The sequence below is a fragment of the Triticum urartu genome, chromosome 2A (assembly GCF_056163025.1).
Source record: "Triticum urartu cultivar PI428250 chromosome 2A, HENAU_Tu73, whole genome shotgun sequence".
Classification (NCBI taxonomy): domain Eukaryota; kingdom Viridiplantae; phylum Streptophyta; class Magnoliopsida; order Poales; family Poaceae; genus Triticum; species Triticum urartu.
Genome location: NC_141874.1, coordinates 650,008,694 through 650,027,708, shown reverse-complemented (window position 1 = coordinate 650,027,708; position 19,015 = coordinate 650,008,694). Strand labels below are relative to the sequence as shown.

At 50.2% G+C, this 19,015-nt stretch overlaps 1 protein-coding gene across 1 annotated transcript; it reads left to right on the top strand.

Annotated features, from left to right (window-relative positions):
* The first annotated feature begins 1,122 nt into the window (after positions 1 to 1,122).
* LOC147986408 (uncharacterized) lies at positions 1,123 to 1,827 on the top strand. Its single transcript, XM_087541997.1, has one exon. It carries the CDS (start codon positions 1,123 to 1,125, stop codon positions 1,825 to 1,827), a length of 705 nt encoding a protein of 234 aa, XP_087398123.1.
* The last annotated feature ends 17,188 nt before the right edge of the window (positions 1,828 to 19,015 follow it).

The following is a 19,015-nucleotide window of genomic DNA, read 5'->3' as shown; positions in this document are numbered from 1 at the left end:
AGCCGGACACTATCTTTGTGTTCAAAATCTTCTATGAAGTACTTGGAGGAGGAACCCGCCTTGCAATTCCGAAAATAATCTGCGCGCCGGACTCGTCGTCATTGAAGCCTGGTTCAGGGGCTATTGAGGGAGTCCTGGATTAGGGGGTGTCCGGATGGCCGGACTATACCTTCAGCCGGACTCCTGGACTATGAAGATACAAGATTGAAGACTTTGTCCCGTGTCCGGAAGGGACTTTCCTTGGCGTGGAAGGCAAGCTTGGCGATACGGATATGTAGATCTCCTACCGTTGTAACCGACTTTGTGTAACCCTAACCCTCTCCGGTGTCTATATAAATTGGAGGGTTTTAGTCCGTAGGACAACATACAAAACAACAATCATACCATAGGCTAGCTTCTAGGGTTTAGCCTCTCCGATCTCGTGGTAGATCTACTCTTGTACTACCCATATCATCAATATTAATCAAGTAGGATGTAGGGTTTTATCTCCATCAAGAGGGCCCGAACCTGGGTAAAACTTCGTGTCCCTTGCCTCCTGTTACCATCCGGCCTAGACGCACAGTTCGGGACCCCCTACCCGATATCCGCCGGTTTTGACACCGACAAGAGCCCTCGAGGCAGCGCCAGCGCCTCCCTCTTAACCCGGAGGTCTCTACTATCAGTTCAGGATCTGGGTCCGACTCAGGAGAGGAGCCTGCAGCAGCACCGTTCGAGCAGTAGACCGTTAGAGTATCGCTTTCATCATGAGTATGATGTATGGGTTTAATCGCAAGTGTCATGATGCTTAGTTTCATGTATCAGGGTAGTAGACCCGTTGTGATGTTTACTTTCATGTTGAATCTATGTATAATTATGTTGGAACCTTTTATTCGCTTTGGTTTTCTTTCGCAGTTTTCTTCCGGGATTTGTCGATGGCTTTCCTCCCATGTTGGATTTTTCATATCGCGTCTGCTATGTATTGGGAAAATAATTAATAGGATGATGCGGGGAGCTAGCAGCAACCAAGCTTGTGAGGATGTCCCTGTCCGTCGCTCCGCAAGACAGGCAGGACATTCCCTTGAGCCATACCAGCCACCTCCATGTCCACCACTACATCTGCCTTCCACTGAGCAAATCCTGCCAATGTTTAAAGAAAGAAGGAGCAACGATCTACTGGAAATATTGAAAAGTGTGCAATTTATGGTTGGGCAGAATGGAAACCAGAATGGTCATCACTCCAAGCTGTCAGATTTTCAGCGAACCAAGCCTCCCAGCTTCAGCCAAGTTATTAATCCATTGGACTCTGATGATTGGTTAAGGACTATTGAGAGGAAACTGGAGATTGCTCGCACTGAAGAGGGAGACAAGGTTCCCTTCGCAACGCATTATCTCGAAGGAGCTGCCGCTATATGGTGGGATAATGCTAAGGCCATATGGCCCGCGGACGAGGAAATTACTTGGACTAAATTCAAGGATCATTTCCGCAATTATCATACTCCCACCGGGATTATGCAAATCAAGCAGCACGAATTACTCGCCCTCACTCAAGGCAGCATAACAGTCAGCGAGTACCTGAATAAATTCAACCATTTGGCCTGCTATTCTCTCTATGATGTGGCCACAGATGAACGGAAGGCCGACAGATTTCTTGGAAGACTGAATCAGCATCTCCGGTGCGTGCTCAACATGTTTGATTTTCCGGACTTCCTAACTCTGGTGAACAAGGCCCTCATCGCAGAAAGGGAACACAAGCTCCTACACGACAACAAGCCAACTATTAATGACCACAAGCGCAAATTGGAGCCGAAAAGGGATATGCAACCAATGCAAAAGGCTCGTACTTGGTAGCAGACTCGGGTTGAGTACAAACCTAGCTGGCAACAAAATGTCAACAAGACCACCACCCAAGTCAAGAATATCGTGACCAACCCAAAGCGCGAAGATTGTCGGTGCAACAATTCCTGTTTCAGCTATGGGCAAACAGGACATTACGCTAGACAGTGCCCCAAGAACAACAAAAACACAACTCCATTTGAGGGAGTCCTGGATTAGGGGGTGTCCGGATGGCCGGACTATACCTTCAGCCGGACTCCTGGACTATGAAGATACAAGATTGAAGACTTCGTCCCGTGTCCGGAAGGGACTTTCCTTGGCGTGGAAGGCAAGCTTGGTGATACAGATATATAGATCTCCTACCATTGTAACTGACTTTGTGTAACCCTAACCCTCTCCGGTGTCTATATAAATCGGAGGGTTTTAGTCCGTAGGACAACATACAGAACAACAATCATACCATAGGCTAGCTTCTAGGGCTTAGCCTCTCCGATCTCATGGTAGATCTACTCTTGTACTACCCATATCATCAATATTAATCAAGCAGGACGTAGGGTTTTACCTCCATCAAGAGGGCCCGAACCTGGGTAAACTTCGTGTCCCTTGCCTCCTGTTATCATTCGGCCTAGACACACAGTTCGGGACCCCCTACCCGAGATCCGCCGGTTTCGACACCGACATTGGTGCTTTCATTGAGAGTTCCTCTGTGTCGTCGACGTTAGGCTTGATGGCTCCTATGATCATCAATAGCGATGCAGTCTAGGGTGAGATCTTCCTCCCCGGACAGATCTTCATCTTCGGTGGCTTCGCACTGCGGGCCAATTCACTTGGCCATCTGGAGCAGATCGAAAGCTATGCCCCTGGCCGTCATGTCAGATTTGGAAGTTTAAACTACACGGCTGACATCCGCGGGGACTTGATCTTCGACGGATTCGAGCCACTGCCGAGTGCGCCGCACTGTCACGACGAGCATGATCTAGCTCTGCCGCCGAACAGTGCCCTGGAGGCCGCACCCGCATCGGCTTCGACCCTTAATTCGGAGCCAACTGCGCCGATCGAGGATGGGTGGTTGGACGCCGCCTTGGGGGCTGCGATCCCAACGACGATCGAGCCGAACACCAGCCCCGCACTCCGCGAGACTCGTGACTCCAAGGAGCCGGACTCCTCTCCGGACTCCGAACCCTCCGCGCCCCTGCCGATCGAATCCGATTGGGCACCAATCATGGAGTTTACTGCCGCGGACATCTTTCAGCACTCGCCTTTCGGCGATATTTTGAAGACACTAAAGTCTCTCTCTTTATCAGGAGAGCCCTGGCCGGACTACGGTTAGCAAGGTTGGGATACGAATGATGAAGAAATTCAAAGCCCACCCACCACCCACTTTGTAGCCACTGTCGACGATTTAACCGACATGCTCGACTTCGACTCCAAAGACATCGACGGTATGGACGCCGATGCAGGAGACGATGAAGAACCAGCGCCTATTGGGCCCTGGAAAGCCACCTTGTCATATGACATATACATGGTGGACACCCCAAAAGAAGGAGATGGCGATGGAACAGCGGAGGATGGCCCCTCCAAGAAACAGCCTAAGCGCCGGCGTCAGTGGCGCCGCTCAAAATCCCGCCAAAGCAAATACGGTGATTCCAGCACGGGAGATAATAATACTCCGGAGAATGCCGAAGAAAACCCCCTCCAGCAAGATTCAGCACAGGAGGATGGAGAAGCCAGCCCTCATGAGAGAGCGGCAGACAGAGAGGTCGAGGACGATAATTATATGCCTCCCTCCGAAGACGAGGCAAGCCTCGACGACGACGAATTCGTCATGCCAGAGGATCCCGTCGAGCAAGAGCGTTTTCAACGCAGGCTTATGGCCACGGCAAGAAGCCTCGAGAAAAAACAGCAACAACTTAGAGCTGATCAAGATTTGCTAGTCGACAGATGGACTGAAGTCCTTGCGACCGAAGAGCATAAACTCGAACGCCCCTCCAAGAGCTACCCAAAGCGCAGGTTGCTACCCCGATTGGAGGAGGAAGCACTTAAACCTACATCACCAGCACTTGATACGGCCGACCGGCCACCTCGTGGCCGCGACAGAGAGGCCTCTCGGCCCTCCACTCAAGCCGGACCCCGTACTAAGGCACGGGAAAATGTGCCTGACCTGCGAGATATGTTGGAGGACAAGGCAAGGAAAACAAGATCGATCTACGGATCGCATGGGCGCCCCACGACTCGAGACGGTAACCATCATGCCGGACACAAATTCGGTAGGGCCGAACACAGTAGACAAAGCTCATTGGAGCTACGTCGTGATATAGCCCAGTACAGAGGCGCCGCACACCCACTATGCTTCACAGATGAAGTAATGGATCATCAAATCCCTGAGGGTTTCAAACCCGTAAAAATCGAATCATATGATGGCACAACAGATCCTGCGGTATGGATCAAGGATTATCTCCTTCATATCCACATGGCCCGCGGTGATGATCTCCACGCCATCAAATACCTCCCACTCAAGCTTAAAGGACCAGCTCGGCATTGGCTTAACAGCTTGCCAGCAGGATCAATTAGTTGTTGGGAGGACCTGAAAGCCGCATTCCTTGACAATTTCCAGGGCACTTATGTGCGACCACCAGATGCCGATGACCTAAGCCACGTAATTCACCAGCCAGAGGAATCGGCCAGACAATTCTGGACACGGTTCCTAACAAAGAAAAATCAAATAGTCGACAGTCCGGACGCAGAGGCCCTAGCAACCTTCAAGCACAATATCCGTGACGAGTGGCTTGCCCGACACCTTGGACAGGAAAAGCCGAAATCTATGGCAGCACTCATGACACTCATGACCCGCTTTTGCGCGGGAGAAGACATCTGGCTTGCTCGTAGCAACAATATGACCAAGAACCCTGGTAATTCGGATACCAGGGATAGTAGTGGCAGGTCGCGTTGCAACAAGCAGAAGCGCCGCATTAACGGCAACAATGCTGAGGATACGACAGTTAATGCCGGATTCAGAGGCTATAAATCCGGTCAGCAGAAAAAGCCATTCAAAAGAAATCCTAGGGGCCCGTCTAGTTTGGACCGAATACTCGACCGCTTGTGCCAGATACATGGCACCCCCGAAAAGCCGGCCAATCACACCAACAGGGATTGTTGGGTGTTCAAGCAGGCAGGCAAGTTAAATGCCGAAAATACCGACAAGGGGCTGCATAGCGATGACGACGAAGAGCCCCGGCCGCCGAACAACAGTGGACAGAAGGGTTTTCCCCCACAAGTGCGGACGGTGAACATGATATACGCAACCCACATCCCCAAGAGGGAGCGGAAGCGCGCGTTAAGGGACATATACACGGTAGAGCCAGTCGCCCCAAAGTTCAACCCATGGTCCTCCTGCCCGATCACCTTTGATCGAAGGGACCATCCCACTAGCACCCGTCATGGCGGATTCGCCGCATTGGTTGTAGACCCAATTATTGATGGATTTCATCTCACTAGAGTCCTTATGGACGGCGGCAGCAGCCTGAACCTGCTTTACCAGGATACGGTGCGGAAAATGGGCATAGATCCCTCGAGGATTAAGCCCAACAAAATGACCTTTAAAGGCGTAATACCAGGTGTAGAGGCCAACTGTACAGGCTCAGTCACACTTGAAGTGGTCTTCGGATCTCCGGATAATTTCCAAAGCGAGGAGTTAATCTTCGACATAGTCCCATTCCGCAGTGGCTATCACGCACTGCTCGGGCGAACCGCATTCGCCAAGTTCAACACGGTACCTCACTACGCATACCTTAAGCTCAAGATGCCAGGCCCTCGAGGAGTAATTACGGTCAATGGAAACACCGAACGCTCCCTCCGAATGGAGGAGCACATGGCGGCACTTGCAGCGGAAGTACAAAGCAGCCTCTCCAGGCAGTTCTCTAGTCCGGCCATTAAACATCCGGACACCGTCAAGCGCGCCCGGAGTAACCTACAACAAGACCGTCTGGCACGTTCCGAGCAGGCGTAGTAATGCGGCCCCAACCCAGCCCTCGCAAAAATGCGACGCCAGTGCTTCGCGTACATAACTACGCTCTAGCAATACCATGGGTACAGGGGGAGGGGCACCATCACGGCACGCCCGAAACACGGCTCAAACCGCACCAGGGGCTGCCGATTTTTTAATTGTTTCTTACTTTCAGGACTCCATTCTTCGGAAGGCCTGTTCGGCAGTTCAATTGCCGCACAAACGATGCAAGAACCAGGGAAGCAGACAAGCCATGCCGCATTACGGAACTCCCAGGTGGTCTCCATCACGAGCAGTATACCTGTTTCGCGTACCATTCCGCAGCCTGCCCCTGGAACGGACATGTTAAATAGTCCAACCTTTTGCTTATCGCATTATTTGTATCGTTCTGCTTTGATCGCAACCCTTTTTAATAAACAATGCATAGCTTTTGTATATTTTTGCATTACTCTTTTTTTACAAATATATGTTCCTTAACGACATGTTGCACCCGTACACTTTGGTACGGCCAAAATACGCCAGGGGCTTTAGTACCCCTCAATATGGTGTGAGAAGTCCGAACACTTTAACAAGTGCGGCACCCCGAACTTATAGCATTATATGCATCGACTCCGAATCATGTCTTGGGTCAATAGTTGGGTTTGCCTGGCTCCTATGTTTTGGTGCCTTACGTTCCGCTATGTCGGCTAAGGTAGCACTAGGAGAACTACTGCGATTGTGCCCCAGTTGAGCTGGGTCGAGCATCTCAGTAGAGAAAGCTAAAACTAACTGTCATAATGAAGCGAGAGCTGGTCGCTGTTCGAGAGGTTTTTCGAGTCCCTAAAGACTTATGCCGCTTAGAGCGAGGAGTCAGCTCTATCCGGCCAAGGCGTGGATAGCGCCCCGAACTCGGTCTTCCGAATACCAGGGGCTTCGCCATAATTGAAAATTATAGAATTCTATGGCTAAGTGAGAGTGTTCACGCATTATAGTCTGATTGCCTTGTTCGTTGTGCTGAGCGCCTCCCTCGAAGGACCCAAACATGGGAAAAAGAGCGCTCAGGTTTATCCCCGAACACCCCAGCACTAGCGGCACGGGGGCAGAAGCCGCCATCTCTCAGAATTGATAAACAGCCGCACAGAAGGTAATATTTTAAATTCCAACAGCATTGCTTAGCGCATATGAACAAGTTTTCAGCGCACAGGACAAAACAAGCGAGTTTTACTCAAAAATTACATCCCTGGAACATTCATTCGCCATAAGGCAGGCACCCTTCAGAACATCCTTATAATAATTCTCGGGCATGCGATGCTCTTTCCCCGGCGGTGGCCCATCCTTCACAAGCTTCTCAGCATCCAGCTTGCCCCAGTGCACCTTAGCATGGGCAAGGGCCCTACGGGCACCTTCAATGCAGACAGAGCGCTTGATGACTTCGAGCCTTGGACAGGCCCCCACCAGCCGCCGCACCAGCCCGAAATAGCTCCCAGGAAGAGCCTCTCCAGGCCACAGCCGAACTATGAGGCCCTTCATGGCCTGTTCAGCCGCCTTGTGGAGCTCGACCAGTTGCTTCAGCTGGTCGCTCAGGGGCACGGGGTGTCTGGCCTCAGCATACTGAGACCAGAACACATTCTCTGTCGGGCTGCCCTCCTCGGCTCGATAGAATGCGGCGGCATCAGACACGCTGCAGGGAAGATCTGCGAACGCTCCTGGAGAGCTCCGGATTCGGGTAAGTAACAAGTAACTCACATTTATATGTTTGCTTTGCATAAAGAATGTCTTACCCGCCGCTATCTTTTTCACCGCATCCAACTCCTAGAGGGTCTTTTGGTATTCGGCCTTGGCAGACTTGGCATTTTTAATAGCCACCGCGAGCTTGGACGCTCGCGTCTTTGAGTCAAGCTCCAAACTCTCATGTTTTTTCATGAGAGCCTGGAGCTCTTGCCGCACCTTGCCAACCTGGGCCTCATACTTCTCCTGCTCGGTGCGCTCCGTGGCCGCCCTCTTCTCAGCCTCGAGCAGCGCTTGCTTAAGGGTCACCACCTCAGACATGGCCCCTACAATAGCCACGATAATCCTGTCATTTTTTGCAATTGCACCTTTTTTATATATATTTAAACAAGGTATTTCTTACCTTCCTTGTCCTCGAGCTGCTTCTTGGCACGCCCGAGCTCTTGCTCGGACTGCTCGAGGTTCTGCTTTAGTGTGTCCACTTCCGCAGTCAGTGCGGCGGACGGCAGCAGAGAAGCCTGCATACGCATATTGACTCCTTTTTATTAGACTCCTGCGAATTTTATTTGATCCTCTATTCGGCTTTTCTTCCCGAACGCCAAACAGAGCATCAGGGGCTACTGACTATGCGGTAATATTATTTACACATTCTTTACTTACCTCAAAGCCTGTTAAAAGGCTAGCACAAGCTTCAGTCAGTCCACTCTTGGCAGACTGAACCTTCTGGACCACCGCACTCATAATGGTGCGGTGCTCCTCGTCGATGGAGGCGCCTTTGAGCACCTCCAACAGATTGTCCGGCGCCTCCGGTTGGACGGGGGTCACCGGCACGGTGGGCTTGCTCCTCTTGGAAGGAGATCGCCCGCCGGACTCTGGAACCTTTGAAGGTTCCGGAGCGGTGTCCGGCCTAGAGCCGGACATGGAGCCCTGGGGGGTTTTATCCCCTTTACTCCTGGAGTCCAGGAGGCCGCCTTACGGCGCCTCCAGGACCACCTCCTCCTGGCTTGGAACCTGTTGGGACAACACTTCGGCGTCGTCCGTAGGGCGGGGGGAGGTAGCCGTCGGAAGCGAATTCACATCCGACGAGTCCAGTGAACCACTCGACGACGCGTCGAGCCAGTCATTGGGTGGGCTGCATAATCATATTCGACATAAGGGAAAGCTGTGCAATAAAGGAATACTATGAATTACTCTGGTATCCGGATACTTACGATTTCGCTAGGGGCTTGGCCCTGAGCGCCCACTCCTCTCCGTCGTCGTCGGCGTCGGTGGAGTAGTCCGGAGGAAGGGTTTTCCCCTTCTTGGACCCTTCGGCCTCCCCAGTGAGGGCGGCCTTCCTTTTTTTCTATCCTCCCGGTGGAGGGGGAGAGGTCTCTTCTTCCTCCTCCTCGTCTTCACGGGAGGAATGCGCCTTGGAGCCGTCGGATGATGAACCCGACACCTCCTGGCGCCGGGCACTTTTTCGAGTCCCCGTGGCCTTCTTCGTGGCCTTCTTCTCCGGCACCACATAGGGTGCAAGAACCAGCAGCTTCGCCAAGCGGGCATCGGCTGGGTCTTCGGGCAAAGGAGCCGGACAGTCGATCTGTCCGGACTTCGCCTGCCAATCCTGTCAAAGGTAAGGGAGCTTAGATCCCGCATAGAGTTAAACTATTAAAAACTAATACCCTGTAAAAGGTACAAACAACTTACCGCGCTAGCGTGACGCTGCGCGCTGAATCCGCGATCCTCGGTAGCGGATGCGGGAGCCTCGGCGCCTTTGAAAAGCACCTTCCAGGCATCCTCGTATGTCGTGTCGAAGAGCCTGCTTAGAGTTCGGTGCTGCGCCGGGTTGAACTCCCACAGATTGAAGGCCCGTTGTTGACACGGGAGGATCCCGCGGATGAGCATAACCTGGACTACGTTGACAAGCTTGAGCTGCTTGTTCACCAGGGTTTGGATGCATGTTCTTAGTCCAGTCACCTCTTCTTTGCTGCCCCATGACAGGCCCATCTCTTTCCAGGACTTTAGCCGCGTTGGGGGTCCGGACCGGAACTCAGGGGCTGCGACCCACTCAGGGTCGCGCGGCTCGGTGATGTAAAACCACCCCGATTGCCTCCCCTTCAGGGTCTCCACAAAGGAGCCCTCGAGCCATAAGACGTTGGGTATCTTGCCGACCATGGTGCCTCCGCACTCCGCCTGGTTGCCGCGCACCACCTTCGGCTTGACATTGAAAGTCTTTAGCCATAGGCCGAAATGGGGGCGGATGCGGAGGAAAGCCTCGCACATGACGATAAACGCCGAGATGTTGAGGATGAAGTTCGGGGCCAGATCATGGAAATCCAGGCCGTAGTAGAACATGAGTCCCCGGACGAATGGGTGGATAGGAAAGCCCAGGCCGCGGAGGAAGTGGGGAAGGAACACTACCCTCTCATGGGGCCTTGGGGTGGGAGGAGCTGCCCCTCTTCAGGAAGCTGGTACGCAATGTCGTTAGACAAGTATCCGGCCTTCCTCAGTTTTTTGATGTGTCCCTCCGTGATGGAGGAGACCATCCACTTGCCTCCCACTCCGGACATGGCTGGAAAAGGTTGAGGTGGGGAGTGCAGACTTGGGCGCTGGAGCTCGAGTGCACGAAAATGGATAGGCAAAGGAGGAAGAAGGCGTAGGTGAAAAGGTGGATCCTTATCCCCTTATATGGGTGGACGCAACTGCGTGTCCCCACCAGCCTGGTAAAACTCGCTTATCTCCAAGCGCCATAATCAATGGCACGGTTGGGTTACCCACGCCCGTATTGATGAGAATCCCGGAATAAGGGGACACGATCTCTGCTTCGACGAGACGTGCCAAGGAAACTGCCTCGCATGACACGCTGAGGTGGGACAATAAAACGATTCGAATAAAGGCTTGGCCGTGATGCGGTGTCACACTACGGAATACGTCAGCAGATTAGATTTGTGTAAATATTATTCTCTCTATGGAAATATGTGGAAACTTATTTTGCAGAGCCGGACACTATCTTTATGTTCAAAATCTTCTATGAAGTGCTTGGAGGAGGAACCCGCCTTGCAATGCCGAAGACAATCTGCGCGCTGGACTCGTCGTCATTGAAGCCTGGTTCACGGGCTACTGAGGGAGTCCTGGATTAGGGGGTGTCCGGATGGCCGGACTATACCATCAGCCGGACTCCTGGACTATGAAGATACAAGATTGAAGACTTCGTCCCGTGTCCGGAAGGGACTTTCCTTGGCGTGGAAGGCAAGCTCGGCGATACGGATATATAGATCTCCTACCATTGTAACCGACTTTGTGTAACCCTAACCCTCTCCGGTGTCTATATAAACCGGAGGGTTTTAGTCCGTAGGACAACATACAGAACAACAATCATACCATAGGCTAGCTTCTAGGGTTTAGCCTCTCCGATCTCGTGGTAGATCTACTCTTGTACTACCCATATCATCAATATTAATCAAGCAGGACGTAGGGTTTTACCTCCATAAAGAGGGCCCGAACCTGGGTAAAACTTCGTGTCCCTTGCCTCCTGTTACCATCCGTCCTAGACGCACAGTTCGGGACCCCCTACCCGAGATCCGCCGGTTTTGACACCGACACCATTCCATCCGCAAGTAAACTACATGGAGCCGTATTCCGCTCCAAGTACCATCCAAGGGCAAATCCATAATATCTCCGTAGACGAAGCCCAAGAGGACCCGGAAGTCGTAATTGGTATGTTCCTTGTTAGTAACATACCCACCGTAATTTTATATGACTCTGGGGCTTCCCACTCTTTTATTTTGCGAAGTTTTGCTGCCCAAAACAAATTTCCTTGCTCGATTTTGGGAAAACACATGCTGGTACAATCCCCAGGATCCCTGCTCGGAAGCAATCTGGTTTGCTGCAATTTGGCAATTGACATCAAGGGCGTCAAGTTTCCAACATCTCTGATATTCATTGATTCTAGCAAATTGGATATTATTCTGGGCATGAATTGGTTGACCCAATACCAAGTATGCATCAACTGTGCGACCAGAGAAGTTACCATGACAAATACGGAAGGTCGCACCACGAGATTTTATGCCCGCAAAATCATACCCAAGAAGGATATGATTTTCACCGCCGTGGCAAAAGAGGTGGAACTATTTCGAGTGGTCAGTGAGTATCCAGATGTATTTCCTGAAGAATTACCAGGCATGCCGCCAAACAGAGAACTGGAGTTTGCAATTGACTTGTTGCCTGGAACCACACCGATACACAAGAAATACTATCGGATGCCTTCCTCAAAATTGGTGGAATTAAAGAACAGCTGGATGAGATGCTGCAGAAAGGATACATCGGCCCAAGTTCTTCACCATGGGGATCACCAGCGATATTCGTGGACAAAAAGGATGGCAGCCTACGAATGTGCGTAGACTACCAACAGCTGAATGATGTCACCATAAAAAACAAGTATCCACTGCCAAGGATTGACGATTTGTTTGATCAACTCAGTGGAGCCAAAGTATTCTCCAACATTGATTTGAGGTCCGGATATCATCAACTCAAAATAAAGAAGGAGGATATTCCCAAGACTGTGTTCACCACTCGATACGGTCTTTATGAATATACCATTATGTCCTTCGGCCTCACCAACGCCCCGGCCTTCTTCATGCATATGATGAACAAGGTGTTCATGGCTTTCTTGGACAAATTTGTGGTGTTGCTCATTGATGACATCCTCATTTACTCAAAAAGCAAAGACGAACACAAGGACCACCTCTGAGCAGTTTTGCAAAGGCTTCGCGACCATCAGCTGTATGCCAAGTTCAACAAATGTGAGTTTTGGCTCCAGCAAGTTGGATTTCTCGGGCATGTCCTCTCGGCAAAAGGAATATCCGTGGATCCAAGCAAGGTGAAAGATGTACTTGATTGGTCTGCACCCACGGCAGTCTCAGAAATCCGGAATTTCCTTGGACTAGCCGGATATTATCGCCGCTTTATTAAAGGATTCTCCAAGATTGCCAAGCCAATGACCGAGCTCCTAAATAAGGATAAAAAGTTTGAATGGACTAAGGACCGCGAACGGAGTTTCAATGAGCTAAAAATCAGGCTGACGTCAGCACCAGTATTAACTCTTCCAGACATCTACCATAGTTTTGATGTCTACTGTGACACCTCCAGCAAAGGTCTTAGATGTGTACTCATGCAAGATGGCAAGGTTGTGGCTTATGCATCCAGACAACTACGGCCACATGAAGGAAATTACCCCACTCATGATTTGGAATTGGCCACAATGGTGCACGCTTCGAAGATTTGGAGACACTATCTGATTGGGAAGAAGTGCCAGATATTTACCGACCACAAGAGTCTCAAGTATAAATTCACTCAGCCCGATTTGAACCTTTGCCAGCGAAGATGGCTCGAGTTGGTTAAGGACTACGACCTCAGTATAAATTATCACCCTGGCAAAGCTAAGGTGGTGGCTGACGCCCTCAGCCGCAAACCGGCCAACCTAAATGCTCTAATGGATTCCTTGCCTCCTGAGCTTTATGAAGAAATCACTCAGCTCAACTTGGCTATTACCGATGCCCGTCTTGCCAACATATTGGAAGTTGCCCCGACTCTCGAAGGAGAAATTTTCAGCGCTCATGCAAATGATAAATCATTGCAATTATATGCCAAGATGCACGAGGGGCATACACCGGATTTCTCTAAAGATCAGCAAGGTACACTAAGGTTCCAAGGAGGGATTTGTGTACCGAACCACGAAGGTCTGAGGAAGAAGATATTGACAGAAGAACATGAATCGCCATACTCAATTCACCCCGGTGGTACCAAAATGTATGAAGACCTTCGTTAGGTATTCTGGTGGGATGGAATGAAGAAATACATCGCCTACTTTGTGGCTTGTTGCAATATATGCAACAAGGTAAAGGCGGAACACCAAAAACTCGCCAGACTCCTCCAACCTTTGCCAGTATCCCAATGGAAATGGGATAATAGCTGCATGGATTTTATCACCGGTTTACCAAGGACTCACCGAGGAAATTATGCAATATGAGTCATAGTGGACACCTTAAAGAAGGTGGCACATTTCCTTCCCATCCGGACCACCTAACATGCCGATCAGCTTGCACAATTGTATGTGTCCCGAATCATCAGTCTGCATGGAGTACCCAAGACTATCACTTCAGATAGGAGATCTCTCTTCACTTCAGCATTTTGGTCTCGACTACATCAAGCCTTGGGGACTGCTCTGAGGTACAACACGAATTATCATCCCCAGATAGATGGACAGACTGAGCGACTAAACCAAATACTCGAAGATATGCTCAGGGCATGTGCATTGGCCCAAGGACCCAAGTGGGAAGACTGTCTGCCCTACGCCGAGTTTTCCTACAACAACAGTTTACAGACCAGCTTAAAGATGTCACCCTATGAAGCTCTGTATGGCCGTAAATGCCGCACTCCACTGAACTGGTCTCAAACCGGAGACAGCCATATTTTCGGGACTGATTTCATGCTCGAAGCCGAGAAGCAAGTCAAGGAAATCCGAGACAGACTGCAGCTAGCCAAATCACGGCAGAAGAGTTATTATGACGCCAAACACCGCCAGATCAGCTTTGAACCCGGAGAACACGTATATCTCCGAGTCACCCCTATGAAAGGAGTTAAGAGGTTTCAGACCCACGGAAAATTGGCACCCAGATACATCGGTCCGTTTCCAGTCATGGCCAGAGTCGGAACAGTTGTCTATCAGTTGGAATTGCCACCCGAACTATCAGAAGTACACAATGTGTTTCATATCTCGCAGCTAACGAGATGCATCTCGCCACCGGAGCAAAGGACTGATATGGCAGAGATAGAATTGGCTAAGGATTTGATATATGAGGAAAAGCCAATCAGAATATTGGATGAGGCAGAAAGAGTCACTCGCAACAAAGAAATAAGGTTTTACAAGGTTAAGTGGGAACATCACACTGAGGAGGAACCAACCTAGGAAAGAGAGGAATTATTAAGGACTGCATACCCAGAATGGTTTTCCCAAGCAACTGAATCTTGAGGACGAGATTCATCCTAAGTGGGGGAGGTTTGTGACAACCTGGATTTTGCCTTCTCTCTTTTTCCGGACTTGGTTTTTGCCTTTGCCTTGATTTGGATTTTTGGAATCAATTCAAATATACTTGTCACTTGGGCATGCCCTTGACTTTCATCCAAGTGACCTATCTACTTCTCATTCAACCTTATTTCTCTGATAAACCCCCAAAATAATCAAATGAATATTTTTCATCAAAGAAAAATATTCATTTTCCTCTCCGAAACTCTTTTCAGAAACTAGTGCTCCAAAGAAACCCTCATTTTATTGCTCTAAAAAATCTGAAATAATTCCTGAATATTCTTTGGACCTTGGCACACCTTCCCAAGCAAAAATATTGCATGACTTTTTGTTATATTTTTGCTATAGAAAATAATTTCTCTTCTGGCCCAAAATTTCAGTTTGTACAACAAGTACATTTTTCCTTGATCCTTTGGCCCTGATTTTTCTTGAGCCTAATTACCCTCCTAAGAAATCCTTAACCCCAGGAGATAAGCTCTAATGGCCATCTAGAAGCTAGCCAAACTTGGCGACCAAGTTCACGGTCAGAAACTTGCCAGGTTGGTTGCGTCAAATCTGGTCAGCCTGGTGATGTGTCCTCAGCTCCTCTAGACTAAACACTGCGTGGACTTTAGCCCAGACATGGTTTGGCCACGCGTGGGCGTAGTTTTGACCATGCCAGGGCGGTGACCGCGTGAGGTCACGGCGTCTGGCACGCGTTCGACGTGCTCTAGGTAGCGCCAACGCTTCTGTTCGGTGCGTGCTCGAGCCAGAGCTCGCTGACGACTGCCGCGCCGCGCCACCAGCCTCGACCCATCATCCATGACCTCTCCCTGGCGCTCGCCGACGTCAGAGACGCCGCAGCGAGCACGGGCTCGTCACGGCCAAACGCCACAGTGTGCTCGTGCCCTTGTCTTCTTCTTCACTTCTCCCTGTGCTCGTCCGTGAGCATGGACAGCCTCCGCCTTGACACTGAAACCTTGCCCCCTCACAATGGCGCCTTTCGTCGCCGTTCGCCGGCTTCCAGAGCACTCCGGCGGCACCACGTTACCCCTCTCGCTCTGGCTATATATAGAGCCCCTCTCCTCGCTTCCAAGCCTCACACTACTCCTCACCACTGCCACGACCACGTAGGAACACCGTAGCCCGGTCAGGCATGCCTCTGGTCGTCGACACCGATCAGAGAACTCCGGCGATGTCCGCAGCCCAGCCACATCGCTCCGGTGTCCCTCGAGCTCGACCAACCTCTCGAGCGTGGCATTGGGGGTCCTCTGGTGCCGCCTGGACACAGCTGAGCCCTCGGAGCCGCATCTCGCCATCGCCTTCTTCCTCTTCGGCTAGTCCCGTCCGCCACTGTCGCTTGCGAGCTTGACTACGAGCAGCTTCGGTCAGCCCACGACAAGCCACGGGTACGGGCAGGTGCGCCGTGAACCCCTCTTCGTTTCTATCCCTCTGGTTTAGCCCCAAACCCACTCCCCGCCGGCGTAAGCTTCGGCAAAGCGCCATCACGCTCTGATCTTTCTCACCCTCTCTCTCTCCTGATGGGCGGGGCCCAGCGTCAGCCTCACCACTGGCGCCCGAAGCGGTACGAGTGAAGGAGTACTCCCTCTTTATGACTTCGACATCATCCCCCCAAGGATTTTCTGAATAATTCAAATTTAATCAGATTTTGACTAAAACTTTGACCAGCCACAACTTCTAGCCTATAAGTCCAAATGAGTTGATTCTTTTTGCATTGTCTTTATTTCAAAAAACTCTAGCAGCACACCAAAATGTGGATTTTTCCTTGCTTTCTAGAATTTCTGGTTCTATTCAGAGAGGTTTTTGATATTTGTTTTTGTGGTTTTTAAATATTTTCAGAAGGAGAGACTTGTCTTGAAGCCAACCAGGAGGAGTGTGATCCTCCTCTGCACTAAGGCAAGCCACACCAGCATTTGGATGGTGTTATCTCAATATCTATGATTTTCTACTTGAATATTAGTTCTTATTTGCATTTAAAATTTGTTAAATAAATTTTGTAGAGTGCTAGTTACTTTATCATGCTTGCAAATGCTTGTTTAAGTCTCTGGTTGAATGCATGGACTAGATTAGTCAAGTAGAATAAAATTTTGCTTTAGTTATATTGCCATGATAAATAATGATGGTTCTTTTATTAAGTGATATATTCATATGAATTATGAGTTAATCAAAATATTGCATGATATTAAAAATGAGGTAGAACCAGTAAAGTTTTTGATCCTGAGTAGTGCAAGATAATTATGTTGATCCGTATCTATGAGTTGCTAGCTTTGCATGTTGATTAGTTGCATGACCATGGCATGGTATGGGTTTTTATATAAAGTTTTTATTTCAAAATTAAACCTGATTAAGTCCAACTTGTATATGATGTTGATCCCGTCATGGTGCCACTGAATCGGGTTTTACTCAGTGCGACCACATTTACCTTATGGGGGGTCTTGATTCGGTCCTTTGTTGTTCCTCTCACCGGTGCCTCCCGCGAGGGAAGGTTATGGGCGTGCATACCTTGGCCCGGTAAGCAGACATAACCTTGTGTGCTCGTTTTGTTTTTATGGTACCTTGTAGCCGTTTGGGACCATTTTTGCCACGACGGTGGCCGTTGGTGCCTTTGGTAGGCACGGGGCCACCCAAGACCTAGCCCTGAGAGGGAGTTGGTCGGAGTGGCCGGGAGAGTGTCATGACAAAGGGAGGGTTTTGTCGGAACGCCGTTTGTCCACCCGAATGGGAGTGCGAGGCCATGGGTTCCGTGGTGTGGGTAAAGTGCGCTACCTCTGCAGAGTGTATTTAATCTATCGATAGTCGTGTCCTTGGTTATGGGCATAGCTTGGAAGTAAGTCACACCATGGATCAACTTTTATCATTAATCTTGCACCATAAATAATTGTTGTTGGCACTGGTTTCATGATGATTCATGAACCCATGAGTTGCATCATGAGTGATTGGTTTCAGTTGTGACCCAGATATGGTCACCGTTTGGTTACAAGGTAACTCGTCTGGTAAGCGAGTCTGCGAGACTCGGTGCACATGTTGATTTCACTCGCATTACTAGTATTTCTTGTATGGCATTAACCTGATTAATTGTCATGATATTGTTTGTCATCGTGCTTATGTTTGTTGTGAGCTTGCAAGTACATTCAATGTACTGACCTGGCGTGTCAGGCCAGCTTTCAGGCAAGTCGGTTCGCATCGGAGCGCATCTCACGTCTAGGCCGTGTCCACATCGGTGTCCCTGTGCTATGGAGTTTCCACTTCGTCGTTCTTCCGCTACCATGTAGTTCGTGTGATCGAGGCCCTCATCATGTTCATTAAATAATGTACATACTGTTCAGCTGCACCGAGTGTGTCTCCTGGCCTCGTATCTCGATGTAATATCAGACTTATGTAATCCGCTAGCATCAATAAAGCGGTTGTTTCTGTACCGTGTTGTTGTGTATTGCTAGAAGACTTGATCTCTGGGCTAGCAATGCAGGGTAAACCGGTTGCTTTGAGCCGGGGTGCCACATAAACTATAGTCGGAGGTGTTGAAAAACCTGGAGAAACGCTCCAAAGGCCTTGTGGCCTGGTGGTAGTGGTGGACGAGGACGTCATGTCGCACGCACAACTGGGCGACAGCAACCTTCTAATCATGCCCGACACAACTGATGGTGTACTCGAGGTCGAAGCCGACCACTTGGTACTTGTCCTCGGCAAGGAACTGCTCCATAGTTTGGATGGAGCTCTCCACTGAGACCGGATCATTCGTGTATACCACCGAGAGGGCCTTCCCCCTCAGGTGGGTGTCCACTAGGTCATGCGTGGTGAACTATCCGCCATTGTCGTTGTTGGCCGCTGGGAGCGCCATTGGAGCCACAGGGATCGCCATTGGAACCGCTGGATGTCCACTCTGTATGTGACATCGTGGGTGTGCTAATTGTGTCGTGTGACGCGAGAGATGAAGGTAAATGGCTGCAAGAATAAATGGGGGCCGGGCGGCCTGGATTCTCTGCGCGTCTGCATGGTAGTTTTTGCAGCGGGTAACTGCAATGTCACGTCGCACCCAGCACAACCGCATGCACACGAACGTGTGTGATCGTGCGCCGGCCCCAAACACTGGCAGCGCGTGTGGATGGACGAGGGCAGAGCACCCGGAGGGACGTGATAGCAGAGCACGCACGGCGCGACGCGGCCGCCTAAACCACAAGCAACCACATGCATAGAGCAGTTGAACACACAGGAAATGGTCGCCTACCAGCCGGCCGACAGTTGCGTTGCTGCGTAGAGAGCAGCCGTGTGCTACTACCTCTGTCTTGGTCTATAGTCCCCTTTATATTATGTGCCATACTTTTCCCTCAAATTTAACCAACAAAATGTTAATGCATGTTATAAAAATTATATAATTTGAAACAATGTTCAAATACGAATCCAACTATATAATCTTTAGTGACATGCAT